General features: G+C 36.0%; 1 protein-coding gene across 7 annotated transcripts in view; it reads right to left on the bottom strand.

Moving 5' to 3' along the window:
- SMARCA1 (SNF2 related chromatin remodeling ATPase 1) overlaps nucleotides 1-27,258 on the bottom strand; it is a 68,879-nt gene that overhangs the window by 30,767 nt on the left and 10,854 nt on the right. For 5 of the 7 annotated variants that reach the window (XM_033849671.2, XM_033849669.2, XM_033849670.2 and 2 more), the window contains exons 7-17: nucleotides 23,809-23,964; nucleotides 22,530-22,661; nucleotides 21,495-21,563; nucleotides 17,777-17,886; nucleotides 16,052-16,278; nucleotides 14,791-14,912; nucleotides 11,981-12,016; nucleotides 10,909-11,061; nucleotides 8,486-8,618; nucleotides 7,756-7,904; nucleotides 5,442-5,561 (exon numbers count right to left, since the gene is read on the bottom strand). In XM_033849671.2, coding sequence (XP_033705562.1) covers nucleotides 5,442-5,561; nucleotides 7,756-7,904; nucleotides 8,486-8,618; nucleotides 10,909-11,061; nucleotides 11,981-12,016; nucleotides 14,791-14,912; nucleotides 16,052-16,278; nucleotides 17,777-17,886; nucleotides 21,495-21,563; nucleotides 22,530-22,661; nucleotides 23,809-23,964 — 1,407 coding nt within the window. The remainder of the gene's footprint in view (nucleotides 1-5,441; nucleotides 5,562-7,755; nucleotides 7,905-8,485; nucleotides 8,619-10,908; nucleotides 11,062-11,980; nucleotides 12,017-14,790; nucleotides 14,913-16,051; nucleotides 16,279-17,776; nucleotides 17,887-21,494; nucleotides 21,564-22,529; nucleotides 22,662-23,808; nucleotides 23,965-27,258) is intronic. The other 2 variants (XM_033849674.2, XM_033849668.2) reach the window with 1 other exon arrangement.

The following is a 27,258-nucleotide window of genomic DNA, read 5'->3' as shown; positions in this document are numbered from 1 at the left end:
ACTCGATGATTAGTCAACAGAAAATGCATAATCTTCCATCAGGGTAACACAAGACCGCATGTTTCTTTGAGGACCAGACAAAAACTGTTACAGCTTGGCTGGGAAGTTCTGATTCATCTGCCGTATTCAGCAGACATTGCACCTTCAGATTTCCAATTATTTTGGTCTTTACAAAATTCTCTTAATGGAAAAAAATTTCAATTCCCTGGAAGACTGTAGAAGGAACCTCGAACAGTTCTCTGCTCAAAAAGATAAAAAGTTTTGGGAAGATGGAATTATGAAGTTGCCTGAAAAATGCCAGAAGGTAGTGAAACAACAGGGTGAATACGTTGTTCAATGAAGTTCTTGGTGAAAATGAAAAATGTGTCTTTTATTTTTACTTAAAAACCGAAGGCACTTTTTGGCCAATCCAATACAATTAATGGTCCCACTCTATTTGACCTCATCTACAGGCTGAGTTCTAACCTTGTTATCACATTTTAAGAGTGGAAGATAAACTAAGATGACTAGAATGGTTAGAAATCATAAACTCTGTGTCTAGAGAAGTAAAGACTAAAGACAAAATGGTGGCATCCACATATGGAAAAGTCTATCAGATAGAAAAAAATGTTCTTTGTTGATCTATAAGATTAAAACCAACATGGAAAGTCACAAGAAAGTAGATTGCTACTCAATATAATTTAACAAATATGTCTTAAGTACCTATTTGCAAGTGTCAAGGATACAAAAGTGAATAAAACAATCTCTTCCACCAAGGAGCTTATAAGCCAAATAAGAAGTATTTTGAGGTACTTCCCTGGTGGCACAGTGGATAAGACTCTGTGCTCCCAATGCAGGGGCCCCAGGTTCAATCCCTGGTCAGGGAACTATATCCCACATGCATGCTGCAACTAAGAGTTTGCATGCCACAACTAAGAGTTTTTTGCATGCTACAACTTAGAAGCCCACCTGCCTCAACTAAGGAGCCCACGTGCCACAACTAAGGTGCCCGCCTGCCTCATCTAAGGAGCCTGTGTGCCACAACTAAGACCCGGTGCAACCAAATAAATAAATATTTTTTAAAAAATAGAAGTATTCTGAGAACCAGAGAATATAACACAGTGAAATGAAATATCCTGAATAAGAATCCCAACAATACCGAGTTCAACCAGAGGTTGGATGGGGGGAAGAAAAAAAAACAGAGGCTAGATAACTGTCCTAGATGTTATCGATGGGATTTCTTAATCACAAACAAGGTTAGACTAAATGTCTCTTTTACCTCTAAAAGTTCACGAGATGGATAATGTGAGTTATGTAACATGATGAGTTTTGTTTTGTTTTTCCCCTCAGATGGGTTAATGTGAGATGACAGTAATAGAAAAGATTTTTTTTTTTTTTTTTGCGGTACGCGGGCCTCTCACTGTTGCGGCCTCTCCCATTGCAGAGCACAGGCTCCGGACGCACAAGCTCAGCAGCCATGGCTCACGGGCCTAGCCGCTCCGCGGCATGCGGGATCTTCCCAGACCAGGGCACGAACCCATGTCCCCTGCATCGGCAGGCGGACTCTCAACCACTGCGCCACCAGGGAAGCCCGAAAAGATATTTTTTAATAACCAATATTTATTTGTCTCGATTGGGATGAAAAATCAATAATAACTTAACTTTCTAAAAGTAATGTATTTGGCCATTTAACCTATACTTGTTTGAAGGTTTAGATATTCAAATGTGAAATAAGTATTAAAGGCCAATTCCTGGATTTTCAAAAACAGAATAAATCATGCTAAATTAGTTTGTTTTAGATAAGACTACATTAATACAAACTTATTCAGGTTAATTTATTCAGAATCAATTTCAGTCATTATGACTTAATTCACCAGGTATGGTTATAAACTAATGCAACTGGTTCGATAAATCTTATATAAAAATCTACCTCACTGTGCAATTTCCATATGTATGAACAACATTCTTGCAGGTTTTCAATTCTCTTCAAAGGACAGTATGAACTTATTTTATGAACCTATCTAGAAAATATGGAAAGACATAATAAAAATATAATTTCAACTCAGAATATTCAGAAAAAAATCTGATTTAGTCAGTCAATTATAAAAGTCATCATAATTGTTATCATCAGAATTTCTTTATATCTGTACATCATTATTTTGCTAGAATTAGAAACACAGGAAAACTTGTTATATTAGAAATGGACAAATATTTTACTAAGCCTAATTTTCCTCTAAGAAAGTAGGTAGGAAGCACCACTGATATTTAGACTTTTCACTGTTACTTTATAAAACACTTATAATAACAATAAGCCCAAGGGAATAATTGTAAAATTAATAAAATTCATATCACATAATGAGATCTAAAAAGCATATTAGGAAGGCAGTTTGCACTCTGTGTATGCAGGCTGTCACCTCCATCTCCTCAGAGTAAGCCATAAGTAGTCTGAATTAAGGTTATAGATAGAATAACCACATAGATTTTGGTCAAGATACTAAAAACTAACCAGAAATAATGACAGCAACAAAGCATTATCAACATACTAGTTGCAATGCAAATTAAAATGGCTCACCTCTGATTTTTCAGTAAAATCAATACCTAAGAATAAGCTTTTTTATTTTAAAAAATTCATTCTGTCAGTTAAAAAATTTAACAGCTTTATAGAACAATTTGAGTAACAAAATAAAAATGATAGAATTGTATTATAACTCAAAAAATAACTCTCCTTGAGTCCATGTTGATATAAATAAAAGAGTACATAAATAAATGGGGAGAAGGGACAGCTCTTCCTTACAGAAAAATCCCAATTAATAAATGTAGATGGAATGAAGGAAATACAAAATTACCGTTAAGTAAACACCGCAATAACTATTGCAGGCAAACTCCACCAAGAGATGCTAAAACCAGTGGGCAAAAATTTGAGGCGTATCTCCCCCCACCAAGATACTTATCAATTACAAAGGGAAAAATGGGAACTCTACAGTGGAAAAAGCCAGCAGACATCACCTCAACAACGTGACTAAGGTTACTGTCCCCAGTAACATGACATAGTGATGTCATATGTTCCCTGGTATGATGTACTGAGAAAGACGTAACATCCCTTCCAACACATTCTTGCTAAAAATGCATAATATCAATCAAATCATGAAAAAAATGTCGAACAACCCCAAAGTGAGATTCAAACTACAAGACAACTGAACAATACTCTTCAAGAGTCATGAAAAACAAAGAAAGACTGAGAACTATCACAGATTAGAAGAGACCAAGGAGACACAGCAACAAAATGCAATGTGGGTCAAGAGAATGAGAAGACAAGCCACAGACTGGGAGAAATTGTTTGCAAAAGACATATCTGATAAGAGACTATTATCCAAAATATACAAAGAACTCTTAAAACTCAACAATAAGAAAACAACCATTCTGATTTTTAAATGGGCGAAAGATCTGAGGAGACACTTCCCCGATGAAATATACAGATGGCAAATAAGCAAATGAAAAGATGCTCCCCATCATATGTCATGAGTGAAATGCAAACTAAAACAAAGACATACTACTACACACCTACTAAAATGGCAAAAATCCAGAACACTGTCAACACCAAATGCTGGTGAGAATGTGGCGCAAACAGGAACTCTCATTCACTGCCCACGGGAATGTAAAATAGTATGGCCACTTTGGAACACAGGCTGGCAGTTTCTTACAAAATTAAACATACTCTTACCATACAATCCAACAATCGTGCTCCTTGGGATTTACCCAAAGGAGTTGAAAATCTATGTCCACACAAAAACCTGCACATAAATGTTTATGGCAGCTTTATTCATAATTATCAAAACTTGGAAGCAACCAAGATGTCCTTCAGTAGATAAATGCATAAATAAGCTGTAGTACCTCCAGAAAATGGAATATAACTCAACACTACAAAGAAATGAGCTATCAAGCCATGAAAAGACATGAAGGAACTTTAAATGCATATTACTAAGTGAAAGAAGCCAATTGGAAAAGGCTACATACTGTATGATTCCAACTATATAATATTCTGGAAAGGGCAAGACTATGGAGAAAGTGCAAAGATCAGTTGTTGCTAGGGGTTGACGGGAGGGTGGGATTAACAGGCAGCACACAGAGGGTTTTTAGGGCAGTGAAACTATTCTGGATATCATAATGGTGGATACCAGTCATTTATACATTTATCCAAACCCACAGACTGTACAACACCAAAAGTGAATCCTAATGTAAACGATGGACTTTGAATGATAATGATGTCAGTGTAGGTTCGACTGGTGTGGGATGTTGACAGTGGAGGAAGCTGTTGGAGGGAGGCAGATGGAATATGGGAAGTCTTTGTATTTTCCACTTGATTTTGCTGTGAACCTAAAACTGCTCTTAAAAATAAAACTCTGTTTTTAAAAACTGCAATGTGGGATCCTGGATTATAAACCCTGGAACAGGGAGAGGACATTAGGGGGAAAACATGTTAATTTCCTGGACTTGATCACTGTAATATGATTAAGTAAATTGTTAACATTAGGGGAAGCTGAGTGAAGGATATATGTGAACTCTTTACTAGTTTTTGCAATAAAGTCTGAAGTCATTTGAAAATTAAAAGTTTTTAAAATTACAGCCATAATTTCAGTTTAAACAGACAAAATAAATAAAATTCCCATTTCTTCAAGAGACCTTTGTTGTCCATGAAGTATATTACAAGGCATTCTTTTATAAATGAGACCACCTGTAACAAAGTCCTTCTGGCATTTAAGTAACTATATGTTAACAATAATATTATTACTAATATAATTAATACTAAGTGCTACATATTTTGTTCTAATTACTCTATAATGTAATTACTCCAATCTCCATTTGATAGGTGAAAAAACTGATTATCCAAAGTCACTTAATTATGGTTACCAAAGGGGAAAGGAGGGGAAGGATAAATTAGGAGTTTGGGATTAACATATACACACTACTACATATAAAATAGATAACCAACAAAGACCTACTGTACAGCACAGGGAACTATACTCAATATTTTGTAATAACCTATAAGGGAAAAGAATCTGAAAATAATACATATGTATGTATAACTGAATCGCTTTGCTGTATACCTAAAAGTAACACAACATTGTAAATCAACTATACTTCAATAAAAAAAAATTTAAGTCAATTAGTGATCGAGTTGTGATTTCAGCTTTAGAATCCAGGAACTCAACCACATCCTATACTGCTTCTCAAAAACAAAAGTGGTGGTAGTGGTAGTAGCAGCAACAGCAAAAATGATGTTGATGGTGGTGGTAATAATAATAATAATAAACCAGCCCTTAGATAAGATCATTTTGACATACATCACTTTCACGCTGTAGCACAGTATTGTGATAGGTAAGTGCCAGTGTTTTGTTAAATATATAATTGTTACGGGAAGAAATGCTAATTTGAGAATCTAATGGTTGAGGGTAAAAAGTTACCTTCTGTTTTTCTCTATAATCTTCTCCTTCAAACTTGTACAAACTTTGTTCAGTGTCCATTCTAAAATTTCTCAGAGAAGACTCTCCCATTTTCTGCAAGCGTTCATTCATCTCTGCAGTCTAAAGTTGAAGGCATTGAAATTAGAAAATTATCACTGAATTACTTATAAAAATCTGTGGATTTTCTATCTTTTTAAAAGTCAGGTTTTGATATGAAATATGCAGTCTGTTAATTTACAAGGTAATAATGCAATGTTAACATCAAACTTGAATATAAATTTAATTTGCCCCAAGTATTTTAAATACTTAAATGGCTCTTAAGTGTTCTCACTTAGGCTTTCTTTAAAATCTTTTGTCATTGAAAATGTAGCCATATTATAATTTCTGCTGCATAATTTTAATGGGACACATGGCTAATGCTAAAACAAAGGCAAACTTGGATTAAACAACACATTTGCACGCTAACATAAAACACAGGAACACAAGATTGTTCAAATTCCAACATATGGCTTCAGATACGTGAAAAGGTACTAAATATCACTAATCGTCAGGGAAATGCAAATCAAAGCTACAATGAGATATCACCTCACACTTGTTAGAATGGCCATCATCAAAAAGTCTACAAATAATAAATGCTGGAGAGGATGTGGAGAAAAGGGAACCCTCCTACACTGTTGGTGGGAATTGGTTAAGGAAATGTAGAAAACAGTATGGAGGTTCCTCAAAAAATTAAAAATAGAGTTACCATATGATCCAGCAATTCCAAATTCCACTCCTGGGAATTTATTTGAAGGAAATGAAGACACTAACTTGAAAAGATACCTACCTGCACCCCCATGTTCGTTACAGCACTATTTACAATAGCCAAGACATGCAAACAACCTAAGCGTCCATCGATGGATGAATGGATAAAGAAAATGTGGTGTAAATGTATACAATGGAACATTACTCAGCCATTAAAGAGAAGGAAATCCTGCCATTTGAGACAATGTGGATGGACCTTGAGGCTATTATGCTAAATGAAATAAGTCAGACAGAGAAAGAAAAATACCATATGATCTCACTGATATGTGGAATCTAAAAAAAAAGAAAACCTAACTCATAGACCCAGAGAACAGATTGGCTGGTTGCCAGAGGTGGGGGGTGGGAGGTCAGTTATAAAATAAATAAGTGCTGGGGCTATAATATAAATGTATGGAGATATAGCCTCAGAAACAAAAAATAGTCTGAAAAGTAAATTCGACCAATTTACAGGAAATACAGTACATAAGTGAACATGGTAAAATACTCCGTGGGGATGGAATCAGCAAAATCTAGACTGTGAGCAACTCAAAAGGCAAACAATCCAGTTTCTTCACCAAATAAATTACAAGGGAAATAATACATAAATGGAGGGAGAACCTACAGATTAAAAAGGATACATATGACATATCAACCAATGACAATGTATAGACCTTACATGCATTCTGATTTTTAAAAAAGTTTTAAAAAAGCTTAGCTACTTCTGAGATAATTGGAAATTTGAATTATAACTGGATTTTTGCTGTTAAAGAATTATTGGGGTTTTTCAGGTGGGACAATGCCATCATGGTTATGTTTTTAAAGAGTTCTTATATTTTAGAAATACATAGTGAAATATTTACAGCTGAAATGATATGGCTGAGATTGAACTGGGGCTGTGAATGGGGCAGGACTGGTTGATGAACTGGGGCTGTGAATGGGGCAGGAAGATGAACTGGGGCTGTGAATGGGGCAGGACTGGTTGATGGTTGTTGGAAACAGGTGATAAGTACATGGGGGTTCATTACACTATTCTGTCTACTTTTGCTTATGTTTGAAATTATCCATAATAATTTGTGAAAAAAGGTAAATTCAACACAAAATTGCAATATTCTGAAACAGCTTATTATACTTTAACAAATAATGCTTTAATATTTTACAAAATGTTCACAAAAGTTACAGTTAACACAATGTATCAGTAGATAATTTCTAATCCCATGCAAAAAAGTCACAAAAATGCAGTCCTGATACAAGTGATTAAACACAACATTTTTGGGGCTTTTAAGTAGAGTAAATACCAATATTATAAGCATGAGATATAAGGTCACTCAATTTTAAACTCCGGTTTCTACTCTTCTCACCAAAAATTAAACTAAAAAAAAAACCCTAAATTATCCCTGGATATAAATCTACAAATTCTTAGAACATGAGTCATTTGAAACATGCATTTGAAACAACACACTACAATAATCATGCTGAAATAAACTGATGTTAAAGCAATCCATCATGAAAACAAAATGCCATTTTAACTAACCTTCTTTTCCCCTCTTTCCAGAAGAGTTGTAATGTCTTCATCTGTCAGCTCACTTTCTTTAGAAGCAAAAACATGGGTGGCTCCATGACGTATCATTTGTAACATTTCCTCTTTTGCCATCTTGTTAGACTGTTGGTCAATAAGTCTTCCTGATAATAAAAATAAAAGTTGTATATATGCAATGATATTCCAGAGAAAGCATAGCATATTAGTTCTAATCAGAAACTACTACATTTAAACATAAGTAAAACTTTAGTGAGCTTTAAAGTAATTTTTTAAAAGAACAACCCTGCAAGTTTTTCTTCTACCATACCTTCTATTTCAATATGAATTTCCTTCTATAAAATTCAGTTAAAACATAGGACAGAAACATTTTTTCATGTTCAAACTTCATTTCTCAGATCAAATTGTTCTGTATGAAAAGGCACCCTCTAATACATGTTCTAAAATTTTTAAACCAAACATTTTATCTGCTAAATAATACCAAGTACTTCAAAAGACATGCCACTGACATTCAGCTATAAGCTAGTGATGTTCAAGTACCTACTCCATATACTGAATGCCAGGTTTCAAAATAGGCAGATTTAAATTAGCATTTTTTTTAATTTGACTTTTTTCTTTTACTAAGTTTGCAGATTTTGGTCAACTTTCATTAAAAGTAATCTCCTCTGAAGAAAATTGCACGTGTTTTTCAAAAAGAACACCTAATTCAGTTTACACGTATAAATACCTTGTTGTATGACAATTGAGTCAAGTCTCAGTTTTATCTCAGCTCTTTCAACAATCCTTTCTTCAACGGTGTTGTCGGTGATGAGACGAAATACACGTACTGGCTTCTTCTGACCGATACGATGTGCCCGATCCTAGTAGAAAAAAATCCTAATATAAGACATTGGGCATTCTGGATAAAATGTATGGTATAGCAAGCTTATGCTATAAAATTCTGAAAATAAAAATTAGTTCCTGATCTCTCTAGACCTGCCATTTTTGAAACGAGGGTAAAGAATATTAAGAATATCTAGAGACCCCTGGGAACACAGAAATCTGCAAATATTCTGCCGTACCATTAATGGAAATTTCCAGAAGGACAACAGACAAAACCCCTTTAAGATGAGGACTAAAGAGAGCTGAAAGCTTCTGGATTAAGTTACTAAGTAACTTTAAGCCATTAAATACAAACATCTTCCACACTAGCAAGGAGTTTTTTAAGTGAGGGGCAAATTAGTTAATAAGGGCTGCTTTGGTGGCAAAAGTCAGCTTTCTCTCATCAGCAAGCAGTTCTTTCTGTTTACTGAGGCAATTCAGGGATCTGTAATAAAGGGTCATAAAAATTAATGGGCTATTAATACCCTTACTGTATGGTCTTGAACTGGTCCTATGGTTTACAGTTGGTAAAGGTGTGACAGGTGGCAAGTTCTGATAACATATAAACAGCTAGGGGGAGTGTTTTTGTTTTTGTTTTAAACATCTTTATTGGAGTATAATTGCTTTACAATGGTGTGTTAGTTTCTGCTTTATAACAAAGTGAATCAGTTATACATATGTCCCCATATCTCTTCCCTCTTGTGTCTCTCTCCCTCCCACCCTCCCTATCCCACCCCTCTAGATGGTCACAAAGCACCGAGCTGATCTCCCTGTGCTATGTGGCTGCTTCCCACTTAGCTATCTATTTTACGTTTGGTAGTGTATATATGTCCATGCCACTCTCTCACTTCGTCCCAGCTTCCCCTTCCCCTTCCCCTTCCCCGTATCCTCAAGTCCATTCTCTAGTAGGTCTGTGTCTTTATTCCCATCTTGCCCCTAGGTTCTTCATGACCTTTTTTTTTTTTTTTTTTTTTTTTTTTAGCAGTCACTATGGAGAACAGTATGGAGGTTCCTTAAAAAACTAAAAAGAGAACTACTACCATACGACCCAGCAATCCCACTACTGGGCATATACCCTGAGAAAACCATAATTCAAAGAGTCATGTACCACAATGTTCATTGCAGGGGGAGTGTTTTTAAAACACAAGAAGCTGCCAGGGCAAATAGGTGAAGGGAGGAGGCTGGTCGAGAAAAAAAAATCAAAGAAACAGGGTTCAAAACAGCCCTTGTACTAAATATAAAAACACTAGAGCCAGTAACAGTTTCAACACAGCACACTGAGAGAGAATGCAACACCCCTACACATATTTACATTTCAAACTCAAATCGGTAAATCGTGAAAGATCAGCTATCCTCTAACACTTTTAAGGAAATAAAGTGTCACCAGTAAGTTTTCCAGTTCAGTAACACTGTAACTTACTGGGGCTTACTCCAACTTAGTCACATCAAACATGCAGTTTGGTACCTAAAGCAGTAACAATTATGCCAAAGCATGTGGATTTTAAAATGTCCCGATGGTCAATATTTTCAATTCTCTATTATAAAAGAAAAGGGACGACTTCTAAGCTCTGCCTCATTGGCATATGACTTTAATCATTTCCAAAGACAGTCAGTTGTCCCATAAATTCCTGGGATTTTGAATGCATAGCTATGTTTTATCTTTTTACCTCTGAAATTATATATAATCTCAAAACTTGAGTCACAGTGACTCAAGTTGTAGCTCTAGTTCAATAAATGATACCATGATGAAAGGTAAGAAAAGCTCCCTGAACCTTTTTTAAACATAGAGTAGTTTCTGATGGTGTCCTTAGGTAGCAAATGTTTTCCTGGAATATATTCCTTTGTTACCTTTTTACCTTCTTGCCCCAATTGTTTTATAACAGAAATTAAAACCCTATCTCTCCCAATTTCAGTGCTAAGGATTTTAATATATTTAGTTGTTAAGGAAATTAATACTGAAAGACTAATTTTTAAACCCTTTTCATTAAAACATATGTATGTGCCCTCTTCAATATTTAGGAGTGGGAAAAAATGACATTTCTGTTTCATGATAAAAGCCAAAATCAACACACAAATGCTATAGTTGGGCTTGGGGTGTATTTGTTTTTGTTTTGTTTGTTTTTTGCAATTAGCACAGCAACTTTGTTTTCCAGAAAAATCTATTTTAACATCTACAAAATCCCCCAAAGATTGTTGTTACCATTTTATCATAAATTACCTTTGTGCTGTATAAATAACAATAGTTTTCCGAGCTAAGGTAAATTTCTGATACCATTAAAGATTACTAACCATAGCTTGTAGATCAACCTGTGGATTCCAGTCTGAGTCATATAGTATAACCACATCAGCACTTGCCAAGTTAATTCCAAGACCTCCAGCCCTGGTACTCAGCATAAAGATGAATTTGCTACTATTAGGAACATTAAAGGCCTCTATTGCTTCCTTTATTTGATTGACAGGAGATGGAAGAAAAAGAGAGAAAAATCAAATTATATTACCAGAGTCCTTAAGAAAGAAATAAACATTTTAACATGCATGCTCAAAACCCCACTTTGTAATATTCTTCCATCTTCAAAAATATTTAAGCATCTATCTATAAACTGTACTATGTGTACAGTAAAAAGTGTATTACATAACGTTCCTAACCTTTAGAAGCTTACCTCAATAAAAAGAACAATCACAAAGACAAATTTAACTAAGCAATTAATCAATCATTTAAATTATTTTAAAATAATAATAGTGAAAATGTTTTAATTGAGTGGGAGCTAAAATATATCTAGGGGGTAAAATGTCAGATATCTCAACTTCATTCCCATTAATTTATGAAGAATTAATAAAGAAGGTATAGAAGACCAACCAAGAGAGATAAAAGTTTAGAAATGGGAATGAGAGCAACAGATAGAGGGGAAGGTAAGTAGATTTATTTCCATATGGTGAAAAGGAGCAAACAGGGAAGTAATGAGGAAAATCAGGAAGGTAATCCAGGGATATTCAGTGAAGAGTCTTAAAAATTAATAGGATGTTAATATCCTTGCTATATAAAGATCTCATACAAATTAATTAGAAAGAAACACTAAGACCGCAATAGAAAAATGAGAAAAAAAAGGACAGTACACAAAAGGACAAGTACGAATGGCTAATAAACACAAGAATAATGTTCAATCTCACTAGTAATCAAATAAATGCAAATTAAAACAACATAATACCATTTTTTAAAGATTAAAAAAATGATATACTCAATGTTGACGAGGGGGCGGTGAGACGGGCACTCTCATACATTGCTGCTGGGAGTGTAAATTGGTACAACCTTTCTGGAAAGCAATTTGGCAATATGCATCAAGAGTCTTAAAAGTGTTCATACCCTTTGACCCAGTAATTCCACTTCTAGGAATTTATCCTAAGGAAATAATCAGAGATGGGCACAAAGATTTATGTATAAGAACTTTTACTTAAGCATTATTTATAATAGTGAAAAATTGGAAACAACCTGAATGATCAACAATAGGGGGATAAATTATTTATTGTATGTCCACAGGATGAAATATCACACTAAAATTATTTTTACAATGATATTTTTTACTGATATAGGAAAGTACAATATAATGTTGAGTAAAAAGTATCAGGATACTGAACTTCATATGTAGTGTATAGAGTATAATATTAATTATTTATATATTATATATGCATAAAAATATTGGCCAGAAATACTTTTCTTCTCAAGATTTCCTTGGCAATCATATATTACTTTCATAATCGCAAAATACAGGAAGTTCTATTTTTAAGGAATGGAATGGCATGGTCAAAAGTTGCAGACAGAGAAGGTGACTCTGCCGCAGTCCATACAGCATGTAGAGGGGGCAGTACAGAAAGCAGCATGGTGTAGTGAGAGGCAATTTGGTGTAGAGGAAATAGCAAAAACCTGGGCGTGAATCATAACTCTACCATTTATTACACATGTGGTTCTCAGCAAGCATTTAACCTCTCTGAGACACAGTTTCAAGTGGAGAAAATTATGCCAATACTTTACTGGGCTGCTGGGAGAATTCAGCTGGAACTCTAAGTTGCCTAGCTCATAGTCGTTGCTTGACAAATGTTAGTTCCTTTCCCCATAAAAGTGAGGAGCTAGCTGAATTTAGCTGTAGCAATGGAGAAAGGGCAAATCCAGCTGCTATTGAGAAAGAATTGCTTATTAACAGCTCGCAAACAAATCGAGTAAGGAATTAAAGGTAGTCTTCCCCTTCTTACTAGGAAAATAGATGAAATGCTTGTCTGAACAACAACATAATGGGAAGGCAGGACATTTCCAAAACAAAACAAACAGCTCTCACTTTGCTATATCTTTTTTGTTTTAAAGATTTTTTTTTTGATGTGGACCGTTTTCAAAGCCTTCATTGAATTTGTTACAATATTGCTTCTATTTTATGTTTTGGATTTTTGGCTGCAAGGCATGTGGGATCTTAGCTCCCTAGCCAGGGATCGAACCCGCACCCCCTGCACTGGAAGGCAGAGTCTCAACCACTGGACCGCCAGAGAAGTCCCTCACTTTGCTATATCTAAAGTCAAAGCATGTGATTCAAAGTCTCTGAAAGGAGAACATTATTTAACATTTTAAGAAACCAGATAATTGGAGCATAATTAGGTAAAGTCCACATTATTCATGAGCAGAGAGATTAGACAGAAATGCAAATTGGCTATTTGAGATCAGAAAGCACCTACTCTTCTGCCTTAGTATCATCTTCATTCCGGGAAGAAGGGCCATCTTGAATGGTACTATGCTTAATGTGGATTTGGAGAAATCCATTCCCAGGAATAAATCAGCGAAAGCCCAATAAAGATTCAAGTTACCATTTCAGAGAGGGTAAAAGACTAAAGAGCAGGGAACAGCATAAGCTTTGAAACGTCCTCATTTATAAATATTACCACAACTGTTTTCCCACAGTGTGTAGCAGGGAAACCCTTAATGTGAAAAGGGCCTGTGCTCCTGCTGTGGACACTATCGTACACTATGCCAGGTTTCACTAAGGAGGCGCACAAGGGACAGAGTGCCCACTGCAGCTATGGAAGGAGAGGGACACAGGCTGAGAGTCTTTGTGGCCTGAGAAGGGGTCCTAGAGCTGAGAGGTGAAAAGGCCTGTGTGCATTTTCATGACCTGTGGGCTATACTGCACTACATAGTACAAAAACTCTGTTCATACATATTATATGCAGTGGTCCTCACAACACTGTCAGGAAGACAGAAGCCTAAGCATTAATATTACCCTTATAATAAAGAGTCAAAGATACTGAGGCTCAGAGGATTAAATAGCTTGCACGCATAGTGGTGGAGTTGGTGTTAAGTTCAGGTCTTCTGAAACCAAGTTCAATGCATTTTCCACTATACCATGAAATCACGATCTCTGCCCAGAGCATGAGTATAGACTTAAAACAGAGGCCAAAGACAGAGCCCTGAAGGATCACAGAAAAGAGAAGATAAATTAGCAAAGCCCTCTCCCTCAAAAAAAAAAGTGCTTTAAAGGGCTTAAAATACATTAGACCCCTGACATTCATGAGAAGTCATCTAAAAATCTTCAAGAATTTCCAAATTACAGAAAACTAGTGGGTGCTAGGCAGGCTTCCTCATTAGCTAAGTGACTCATTCCTGCACACCAACCTTTTAGTACTCCAAAATCCAAGTGCATGATAAGCTCCTACACCTATGTTGTCCCATTTCAGTTGTACAAAATTTCTGTAAGACTGAGATCATTCCCTTTACAAATTACTGTCTCATGAGTCTATGGTTGCTCATAAATTGAAACAATCTCAACTGTTAAGCTCCATGAATGGCGAGGCTCTAATGTAGGAGGCAAATCAAGAAAAGAAAATGACACAGAATCAGGGGTCAAAGAGTAAACTGAGAAACAAGTAGTCAAAAGGCCAGAGACAGCAGTGATTAGAGGAGGTAAGGATGTAATAGATAACTTAGGATGTCTTTGAAAACCTTGGAAAGAAAGATTTTTAAAGAGCCAGTGTAATGGAAGTCCAGCTAAAGATCTCAAAGAGAGAGAGATGGTAGTGAGAAATTCAATGCACCTAGCTAAAGAAAAGGCCAAAGTTCAAAACTACCTAATGATGAAAAACGTGGCTTAATTGAACTCTGATTTTTCAAGTCTTGTTTTATTTTCTCTTCCTCACCTCTCTTTCTTCATGTGGGGTTTGTCCATCCAGTCGACAATACTCGTAACCACGCCACATACAATAATCCTCCAAAATGTCCAGCAAGCGAGTCATCTGGCTAAAAATGAGAACCCTTGAACCTAAAACATTTCACCAAAAAAAGCAAGTGGTTCATCTTGTGTAAAACTAACTTGAAAGTTACAAAAATAAAAGTAAACATCATTTGCAATATAAATATATAGCACATGAACACTCCACTAACCACACACACACACACACACACACACACACACACACACACACACACACACACACACCTTCAAGGGATACTATACATAAGTATGCATTTGTTGAGTTACACATTTTTAAGGTCTTCAAAATCCTCCACACATATTGAGATGATTTAAAATCTTCCCTTACTAGAAATAGAGACACAGATGTAGAGAACAAATGTCCGGACACCAAGAGGGAGGAAGTGGTGGGTTGAATTGGGAGATTGAGATTGACATATATACACTAATATGTATAAAACAGATAACTAATAAGAACCTTCTGTATAAAAAAATAAATAAAATAAAATTTAAATGATAAAAAAATAAATTTTAAAAATAATAAATAAATAAAATAAAATCTGCCTTTACTCCATCCTGAGGATGTTTCTAGTCTCTCATCCTCAGTAGATACACCCCCATGCTGCTTCCAAGCTTCTCTTCCTAACATACAAGTCTGATCACATCACTGTCCACAGCCAAATGTTCTATGACCACCCCCACCACCTTCAAAATAGTCCAAACTCCTTAAATCATAGTGTAAAAGGCCTTTTGTAATGGCCCCATCCATCTTCCCAGACTCATCCACTGCCACTCTACCCAAATACCACAAGCTCTACATTCCCTTCTTTCACACCTCTGCTTCACTGAAGATGTGGAACACCCTTCCCTTCCTTTTTCTCATGGTTTACTCCTACACATTCTCCCGTGCTCACCTCAAACATCATCTTTGTGAAGACTTCCCCAACTCCCAATCTCTCAGCATATCACAGCACTATCACAGTGACCTGCAACTATTCCTCCTCACTGTACTGTGAGCATCTACAAGGCAAGGACTGTTGTCTTGTGCATCTTTGTATACCCAGCCCATAGGACAATTCCTGACAAACAGTAAATACTCAACAATGTGTGCTGAACAAGTGAATGAATGAATGACAAATGATTATGCAAAATGTTATTCATATACAATATTAAGTTACTTCACATTAATTTGAAGATTTGTAACTCACCCTGTTCCTTGAGTTTGGCCAACAGTTTATCAAGAACTACCATTTTACCACTGTTGCTAACAATGTGCTCATCAGTGGTATACGGTGGACCAGGTTCAGCACCATCAAACAGGTAAGGGTGATTACAACACTTTCGAAGCTGCATCAGAATGTTTAAGAGCCGCATCTTGTCCATTTTGCCAGCAGAGTTTAGAACATCAATATCTTTCATCAGGATTTTTGTATACCTAAAATTTTAAACTATAATTAATCATCAACTATTATAAAGGCTTAATGCCATCAAGAAATGTCCCTTTGGAAAAAAAATAATGTCCCTTTGGTGATCTGCTTAGATTCCTATTTAAAGAAAAACAAAAAGATTTGATTTGAGACTAAATTTGATCAGCAAAACCAAAAAATAGTGACGATCTGAATATTTTAACTTGTATGTTGCCTATAAACCTATTTCCTCCTGCTTTATCCATTGCTAAAAATTGCCATCAGCTGATAACAATTCAGACAACTACATCTGATAATTATTAATATTTAATAACTACAATATTTGCTGAAAGTTGGTATCTGGCTTTTACTTGTTTGAGTTAAAAACAATTGCAATTTCTTATACCTGTCTTCATAGGTCATTTTTTTCTGATCCTATAAACATTTTTATTGTCTTTTCTAGACCTTCACCCAGGAGAAAACAGACCTACATATCCACCTGGACAGTAATAATATTTAATTATAACGACGGCCAACTTGTACTGAGTGCAAGTGCCAGGTATATGAATCATCTTGTTAAATCTTTACAACTCCAAGGTAAGTACTAGGGTCACTGCCATTTTACAGATGGAAATTCAGGCAGCTAAAAGAAGTGAAACAATTTATTCAGAGCCACAGAAAGGGACAAAGCGAGGGTTTGATCTTAACGTCTGAGTCCAGAGAAATATACTCTTTACCACTCCTCTATACTGGCTTCAATAATAGAGAAGTCACTGTATATTATAAATTATCTAATTTTATTTATATAAGCAACACTTTGCTTCTCTTAGTAGCATTATTACATTACTAACATGTTTAATTTTATGTTTAAATTTATGATTCCTTGTGACTCCTCTTGTCAATTTCCTGCTCTGCTTGTATTTATCAATACAAGCTTGCTTTTTTCATTGATGGAAAAAGCAAGAATAACTAGCAAATGTGCCGGTGACATTATCCCCTTTAACCCTAACATCCTTATAAGCTAAGTATTATTACCCCCATTTTACAGAAGGGAAACTGAGATTACATAACTTGTCCAAGCTAAGTAGCTATTAAGAGGCAAAGCACTGACTCAAACACAGGTCTATAGACTCCAAGGCCCATGCTCTTTCCTAAAGGTTAAATAAAATACTCATCAATTTTCTATTAAAATATCTGAACTACTTAACTTGGCATTTAAACATAAAAATGTAATTTTTGAACTAAAGGCACAACTGAACCACTACAAAGCTTTTTTTTTTTTTTTCCCGTACGTGGGCCTCTCACTGCTGTGGCCTCTCCCGTTGCGGAGCACAGGCTCCGGACGCGCAGGCTCAGCGGCCATGGCTCACGGACCCAGCCGCTCCGCGGCATGTGGGATCTTCCCGGACCGGGGCACGAACCCGTGTCCCCTGCATCGGCAGGCGGACTCTCAACCACTGTGCCACCAGGGAAGCCCACAAAGCTGATTTTTAATAAATAAATTCTAATGGAAATATAATAGCTCACCATTCTCGCTGCATTTTACTCAATCCCAAGTAAATCTTGATTTCCTTTTTAGGAGGCAGGCTCTTCTCTACATCAGTTTTTATACGCCGTAACAAAAATGGTTTTAAAACCTAAAAAGTGAGAGTTTTTATAAAAGTTTATAAAACATTCAATATTATAAACCATTTATTTCATTGACAACACCCTAATGTGAAATTTACTTCCCACTGTATAATCTGAAAAACACTACCAACACCAGTTGCCAACTTTCTTGGTAAAAAAGAACCAAGTAACGGCCCATTACAGGCTCAGAATAGGGGACCTAAATTAGACATTCATGATTTGATGGCAGAAAAGACATTAAAAATTAAGACAGTAAGATTATTGACTATTGAAAAAGTACAAAATATACTTTTTTAAAAAATCTGCTGTCATACAATATTTTTAAACCTGAGAGGAAATCTGAAGTCAGAGTATGGATCCAAGAGTCTCTAAAAGTGAAACAAAAATTCAAGCCATTTAAAAATGGTTAACTATATGAATGAGGAGAAAATGGTTCAATGTTAAGGAAGATACGAATGAAAAGAGAAAAAACATGAAACAATCAGTGTATACCTGCAAGGCAAATTCTATCACAAGAAAAAAAAATCTCTAGAGCACCTGCAATGTGCCAAATACTACACCATGAACTTGATAGAGTATTAAATCCTTACAATAAATCTTTGAGGGAAAGGCAATTATTTCAATGTTAGTAATGTCACCAAAGTCACCTTGCTAGTAAGTGGTAGAAGCAGAAATCAAACCCAGATCAGGCCGATTCTACATCCAGCTCAGTCCCTGATTAGCTGTTGTGAGCTGGGCAAGTTCTTTTAACTTTTCCAAGCCTGTTTCCTCATCCATTCATCCAAAACATATAGATTTATGGTATTTGTGTATGCCAAGCATTTTTAAATGGGGATAAAGACACCTAGTTTCAAGGCTTCTGTGACAATTTGTGGTAGTACATGTGTAGAGCTTAACCACAGTAGACATCGGTAAACTGTGGCTATTATTACTAGAGATCCATGGGAGGTAAGGAAAAGGGAAGTGTAAACGAAGACTTCTGGTTTCCTGCTTGGGCCTCTTAAATTTGTCTAAGTGGCATTTTTAAGAGTTTCAACTGACTGTGAGACATTTAGGCAGAAGACTCAGAAGGCAGTGGGATATGTAAGTCTAGAGCTTAGGAGAGAGACAAGGAGAGAGAAATTTGGGAGTTATAAGTATAGAGGTGGTAGCTGAAACTATGGGAGTGAACCCCCAGGGAGAGCACATATGAAAAAGGAAGCCAAAGACAAAGCCCTATGAAACACTAAACTTTCAGGGACAGAGAAAGAAAAGACCATGGTTGGGACTGAAAAGAATAGCCAAAGAGGTAAGAGAAAATCCATCCCATACCCCAGACACTAAACAGAAAGCTCTTAAAGCAGGAGTGGTTAGCGGTACTAAATATTACAGAGACGCTAGGGCACTGACCAAAAGGTATACCCTGAACTAAGTAACTGAAATCACAAACACTTAAGTAAGTTTCAATTGTATTTAATGGATAAACTCTAGTGGTCAATGGATTCAGGAGTGAATAGGACCCACCAGAGACAGAGTAAACATTCCCCAGAGTTGACCAAGTTCGTGCTATCAGAGGCCCAGTTGTACTACAACTTGTGTTACAAGATTCTTGGAAGATTTGTCTTCTACTCCTCTGCATTCTTGCAATAAATTCCCTATTACATAAGGTCATTTGTTTCTGGACTTGTTCTGTTTAACTCTAAATAAATATTTACATAAAGCATGATGACTGTTAGGGCTTCAAGTCAATAAATGTTTAATGAGCAGTTACTCCGGACCAGGCACACAGGGCACAATGTGGTGGAAAATAGACAGGGTCTCTGCCACACCAAGTTTACATTTTTCCAGGGTAGGGGGAGAGAGGGAGAAGTGGACAATACATGGGTTTTTTTTTTTTTTAGTATTATCTGTAAAGAAAGATTGAGACTCTCATTAAAAACAGCAGACAAAAAATAGCAAATGCATCTATACCCACTTCCTCACAAAACTCCACTAAGCCAATTAAAATTATAGATGTACATTTTTAAAAAGAGTGAATAGGGACTTCCCTGGAGGTCCAGTGGTTGAGACACCACACTTCCAATGCAGGGGGCAGAGGTTTGCTCACTGGTCGAGAACTAATATCCCACATGCCGCATGGTGCGGCCAAAAAAAAAAAAAAAAAAAGGAGCAAATAGGAGATTTGGTGGTGGAGATAGAGGGGATAAACTAAACTTTCAAATAGCTTAGCCATCAAGGTAATAAACCAGAATCACAGCTCGAGAAGGACAAAGCGTTGAGGGAGTACTGTTCTGTGTATGTGAGATGGGGGCATCTAAGTGTGGGTTAGGATTTAATAAGGGAGATAATTGAGCATATTTACCTGTTGAAGGAAAAGAGCCAACATGGAAGGAGAGATAGAAAATTCAGTCAATAAAAAGGATAAATCAAGGGGAAAAGTCCATAAGGAAACAGGAAAAGATGAGATCCAGGGTTCACGTTGGAACAATTAGCCATTGCTGGGAGAAAGACCTCTTCCACTCAAACAGAGGTAACACAGATGCAGATATCCTTGGAAGATGGATATCCTTGAAGGAGTTCCTACCTAATGTCTTCTATTTTCTCTTTGAGAAAGGAATGATGGTACTTGCTGAGAAAGGAGGAGGGCAGGGAACACCTGGGTTAGAGGTCTTGGGGAGACTGGGGAAAGTCTGAAATAGCTGTTCTAGGAAATGAGAAAGAATGCTGAGGAAGGCCATGTTGAAGGATCACCAACATCATCAAATCCCAGCTTATGTTAGGGAACATGAAACTGTAGTGGCTCCAACCTGTACAGTGGGTGTAATCTCCTTTATCAGTGTTGAGCAGCCCCAGTACAGAGCAGGTCACTCTGCTAGTAAGTGGTAGCAGCAGAATTCAAACCCATAGGACAGTTACATAATTCCAGTTTAGGGCTTTTAGGGCAGAAATGGCAGATCAAAAGAGCAAGGGAGTTTGAGATATTGGCAAAAAAAAAGTGGTTCAAGTGATAGAACATGGGCTCATTGCTGGATACAGAAAATGTAACAGAAATGGTCTGACAGATGGGGGTAAAGCAGGAGTCCAGGCACTGGATATCTCTGTGAGATAACAGGACAGATACAAATGGAGTAATATGAGTGAAAGAGAAGGATACAAGAAGCTGTTAACAAAGAAGGGGAAACTGGTGTTCAATGAATGTGAGGGGGTCACCTGGTAATGAGTAGATGACAGAGAAAAGAATGGACGGAGGATGGACTTGCAAGATAACTTGAGCCTCAAAGGAAGAGTTTTACACATGACAGTGGAGAAGCAGTGGTTTTGAAATGGCATTGGGGAACTAAGAGAATACTGATGCAATCTCAAGGACCTGTGGGGTACGGGAGAGTGAACAGCCTCTATGGGAGAGAACCACATTATCCTGGGGAGAGAGCCAAAGCAGAAGAGCTGTTCCATAGAGAAGCTGAGGATACAGTGGGAGTTTGCCTCCCAAAGAGGCTATTAGAAAAGTCGAGAGGGAAAAACACTAAGACTGAGCCCAGAAGCAAATCCACAAGTTCAAACAGATTCTATAGCAGCTTGTTTTCTAGCTCAGTTATATATATATAATTACTAAATTTTCCTGTCTGCTATTACTTACTGCGTGAAGTCTTTCCACAAGTTTTTGATCACCAAGACAATTTTTAGTGTCAAACCAAGAATCAAAGTCCTGTGGAGGGGTGAAAATTCTGCAGTAAGTGCACAGTTTTTTTTTTTAATAAATGCAGTATTCTATAAATTCTTATACAACTCATATAGCAATAATTCATTTTAAAAGCACTGTAAAAATATGTTAACTGTGATGGCCAATATTATTTACTTCTGAAAACAGATAAAATACTGGAGCAGTTAACAAAATCTGAACTGCATTATAGAGGCACTCCATCAGCAGGTTTTCCTTAAAAAGCTTTTATTAGGCTTCCCCATACCATAGTAGCATTGTATCCAGTTAAAAGGAGTAGGAATAAGAATAAAAAATCGAAGACATGCTAATGAAAATGTTAATCAAACAGTAAAAATGAACAAAAGCAAGATAAGGTATACAAACCAATAGATAGCTGAACTTGGTACTTTTATTATCAATTAATATCAGTAATGAGGAAAATCAAGCTCCAAAGTCCTTAAATCATTCAATTCTGTTTGCTGCACTAGCATAACCTTATGTTAATGATAAAAACAGTATAAATCATACATTTACAAAATATGTTGCTTTTCACATCACATATTATAAGCTCTTTAGTACTCACCAAATGTTAATACCTGCAATAATTAAAGATTATTTCAATGACTCCACCTGCCAAACTAGTATGTAGAAAACCCTTCCAATTTAATTAAAAGAAAACTTAGAAAGCACTATTCTGAACTCAGTCTACCTTATGTCATAAGTTGTGGTAGCAATGTTATTATATAGGCAAAGTTTAACAGGCAGGATAATCTCAAAGAAAAGAAACATTATTTCTCTAAATATCCCCGTTTGAAAAAATTTCTACTTAAGAGCACCTTTCTGAGAAAATCAAAACACAAATAAAGAATTACAAATGAAAAAGAACTATCAATTTCAATCTACATTCTATGCTTTGAAAACAGATGTCTGTGAACATAAGAAAATTACACTTAAAACGTATGACAAACTTACATCTGCAGAATTAAAGACATCAGGCAATAAAAAGTTGAGTAGTGCCCAGAGTTCATGCAGGTTATTCTGCAAAGGTGTTCCAGTTAGGAGCAAGCGGTTAGTTGACTTGAACTCACGAACAATCTCTGAAAGCTAGAAAAATAATAGTTACGTCAACATTGTTTTATTTATTAGAATGTTCATCAGTTCTTCATCCAACCCAAGACATGTTTTGAATAAAATAAAACTTGAAAATTAATTTTCTGTGGCAAAATATCCTGGTTCAGGTGACATTGCCACAGTGAAGCACAACTGAACAAAATATTCTAGGCATTTCTACACTTACAAGAATGCAGATCATAGTCACACCTGAGACCGTTCCCCCGCTTTAAAAAATTTATTTTTTCCATTTTGGGTCCACAGAAACAGTCAGAACTCTATGGAATTCAGGCTAGTCACTTTATACAACACTATCGCCTTCTCCCTGCCAATCATGTTCATCCATCATGCCTAGCCAACTTCTAACTTGGCCTGGTCACAATTTTTAAGCACCACACTTGAGCCCATTTTCCCCGAATATCTTATATTAACTTTCTAAATATAAAACCACAAAAATTAAAGCACAAAAAGTATAAAAGAACAGTAACCTTATCAATAAAAATGCACATTTTTATAGTGCTCTTAAATTAACAATTATTCTCTAACATGCGTCCTCTTATCGGGTATTAACTCTAATTTGAAAAGCACCACCTGGTGATTTTGCTTCAGTTGTGTCCCTGGTTCTCCCAAAGCAGCCCAGTGATCCAAAGAGAGGTTCATCATAATAATTGACGCTTTTCCTACTGTTGATGGAGTTGAATGGCAAGAAATGTTGGTATTTTTCAATGTTAACACCACACTCTAATTCACACAAGTCAGATAATTCTAGGAAATGATTTTTTCTAATCCATATGAATACACGTAAGGTAGCTCCTCAAAAAATAAACCAATGCAAATGACATTTATACACCAAATATTGCCAAAATATTAAAATACTGTAGCATAACAGAGTTACTTAGGCTGCAACAGTGATAGCAAATGAACACCTAATTTTCTTTACATAAAAACTGGGCTCAATTTTCATTTGTCTTATATTCAATCATTTAAACTTCAAAATCATTTTAAAAACTGATTTTCTTTCACATTCTGTGAATAAAATCACAACCTTCTATCACTTTTTTAATTCTGAATACAGAGAAGTAAACAAACAGAAATTGTAGTTAAAAGAAAACTTTAATAAAGATGTTGAGAACTAGCTTACCTTAGATTTTTCATTCTTTATTCTGTGAGCCTCATCGATGACTAGGTATCGCCAGTGAAACTTTTTGAATACAGATTTTTCTTTAATTACCATCTCATAAGAAGTAACACAAACATCCCACTCTCCTGGCATCATTTCATCACGAATAAAAGCAGCCTGATGCAAAATAAAGTTCCTTATATTAGAATATGTTGACAAGATGTCACAGAATTAAAGCATCAACAGACTATTAAGAATTCTAAGAGACCCTTGGAATCATTCGGTCTCATCCATTTTACAGATAGGAAATCTGAGGCCCAAAGATACTTTTGTGGTCAATTATCTGTATGACATGCTAATATTTTTCATCAACAAAAGAGAAGCAAAGGCTTCCGTTAAACGAGTACAGCATATTCAATGAACCGGAGAAGTTCATATCACCAGAAGATGACAATTACTAGGCTCTCTCTTCATACCACAAAGGATCAAAAGGACATGGGCAAAGGAACTACTTTCTGAATACCATACTCTTACCAAAATCCAAGCATTACCAACATGATAGCACTTCGATAAATGGAAAAAGCTCAACATATATGAGTGATTCCAACCTTTTGAGATCTCTTGTATGTCTCCTTCACTTTCTAGCAGGGATGAGTCATAAATTTTGTTAAGGGGTCATGAAAGCCCATTAATGTTTTTGTGAAATTCCTGATGTTATGAGACTACAAATGTGATTTTATAAAGGGGACTTGCTCTCTCTCGGTACATGAGTCTATTTAAAACAGTGAGACTATTTAAAACTATTTTTAAATCTTCACAGGCAGTGGCCAATGTGGTAGCCAAGTTGATTGAAAGCATTTTTAACTTGTATTAACTGAATTCCAGATTATTTTTTATTACAGATCAAAATAAAACCACAAAGGTTAACAGGGAGCAGCAAAATCTACATTGAGAAGGGACTGGTTAGTACTGTAAATCTGAAGTTACAGTGCATAAACAAAATTGACTGTTCACTGCAAAGTCATTATTTCATAAATTCAGTTATGCATCAAATACGCGAGGGACTCTTTCAACAAATATTCAACGAGTGCCCACTATGTATAAAAGAATTGCCTGGACTGAAGTAGAGGATAGATAAAAGGCCTTTGTAGATCTCAGCTGCTCCCTGGGAAGTGGTATTCAAAAAGTTAATTAAGACATTAGGGAGTTAGAGGCAAAATAAAAAGAACCAGGGTGCCAGACCCTATTTAGTCCTGCATATACCTTACCCTTATTTGATTTTGTGAAATACTCAGTTTAATGGGTCCTCGTACAGTTTCATAGAACATACACATATTTTAATTTAAATTAGCTCTTCTTTGAAATTTGTGTAACTACTTGATAGTTTCAGAGTTAAATATCTTGATAGAATATTAAATAAGGATCACATAATCCAAAAGTTCTCATATTATAGGTGACAAAAATTAAGGCCCTTTGAGATTCATTCAACACCACAGTCAGTAGCAAAGCCAGAATTAAGACCAGATCTCCTGTTTCCATGTCCATGACCTTTGATGCCTCTGGAGTGTGAAAGGAAGGGGTCAAAAACTATGTTTAGGAATCATACCTCTAAATACTTCAGGACTACATTAGCTTCAAACAGGATCAGGATTTTCTCTAATAATTTCCTACCTCAATTAAATACCTACTGTAGCCTACATCAAATACTTTATTACCAAAATACTGACCTCATAAAGTGTTTACAGAAGGCCAAGAAAATCCAATATATCTATCCCATGTGGTACAAAGGCTCAAATCTGTCTATAAATAATGATCTGGATTTTCTCTACACATAATGACATCAATCTTTAAGTGCTGCATATGGCACATTAATTATTTATGTAATTAACAATTACTGGTTCTCAAACTCTTTGACCATGGCCCACAGTAAAATTGTATTTTAGGTCGCAATCCAGTGTATACATACATGTTTGAGGGCGTGTATATAGAAAGAAGCAATACATATCCTCAATGCTACTTTCTACTCTGTTCTATCTCAATGTTTTAAAAAACTGTTGTCACCACCCACTAAACTGAACCCCAACCCATTAATGAGTGGCAATTTGCAAAACATTGACTTTGAAGGTTAGTTTTCATGATTAAGAAGTTTTCGAAGTGTCTAGAAGAATTTCAACCTCCCATGGGGTAGAGATAGGGCAGTCACCAATTAAATACATCCACCCTTTCTTGAAAACTCCCAGAGACACTTCATGAAACCCTTGGATTCCACATAATATAGTCGAAAACCACTGACATACATTTTTACTGAGACATGATGACAACACAAGCCTAGATATTTCTCAATGTCTATGACCTTCAAGAATAATTTCAGGGACTTCCCTGGTGGCGCAGTGGTTAAGAATCTGCCTGCCAATGCCGGGGACATGGGTTCGAGCCCTGGTCCAGGAAGGTCGCACATGCCGCGGAGCAACTAAGCCCATGCGCTACAACTACTGAGCCTGCGCTCTAGAGCCCGCGAGCCACAGCTACTGAAGCCCGTGCGCCTAGAGTCCGTGCTCTGCAACAAGAGAAGCCACTGCAATGAGAAGCCCCCGCACTGCAATGAAGAGCAGCCCTGCTTGCTGCAACTAGAGAAAGCCTGCACACAGCAACGAAGACCCAACGCAGCCAAAAATACATACATACATACATACATAAAACGAATAATTTCAGGAAAACAAATCAATACTTAAGAAATACAAAATTTTATAAGAAATGGTATTACATAATAGCAGCAATCAGAAAGATTTCTAAGTGACTAATTTGCTACTGCGAAATATTAGGCATAGGGAAGAATCAAGCCTGTAATTCTATATTTATGAGCTCAGTATTTCAATATTTAAATTATTTATAAGCTAAATTTAAATAACTTTAAGTAATTTTTCTTCAAGCAAAATGATAAGAATAAAATCACATAATTCATTATGCTACCATTCTTTTGAGGATATCTTTTGATAACCTATCTAAATATGTAAAATAGAATAAAGCTTTACTCTAAACTATGTTCTCTGGAGGCAAAATAAAGACCAAGTTTAATCATATGCTTTCTAAACTGATTATTCATTTTGGTATTTTTGCATAATTCATTATTTTTAGATTAATTCAACAGTCCTAAAATAATTGTAGCCTACTAGATTGACAAATAGCTACTTTAAACAAGAGCCCAGAATTTCTGATATTATCTAAGAATGTATGCACACATGTATTTTTCTATTCAAAGATCAAAACTGAAAGCTGTGTCTATGCATAAACACAAAACACAAGGCTCTCTGTACAAAGAGAAAAAGTTCCATTCATGTGTGTGTGCATGTGCGCGTGTAAACAAGTCAAAGTCAAAAGTAAAAAATTTAAACAAAAAAATTGAAATGCAAATTGATACATTTTTGGCATCAAAACAGCACAAATGATAGAATCACTGAAAAGATAGACTGT

Source organism: Tursiops truncatus, chromosome X (assembly GCF_011762595.2).
Source record: "Tursiops truncatus isolate mTurTru1 chromosome X, mTurTru1.mat.Y, whole genome shotgun sequence".
In the NCBI taxonomy this organism is placed as follows: Eukaryota; Metazoa; Chordata; class Mammalia; order Artiodactyla; family Delphinidae; genus Tursiops; species Tursiops truncatus.
Note: the sequence above shows the minus strand (reverse complement) of the source record. Positions and strands in the feature narration are given on the sequence as shown.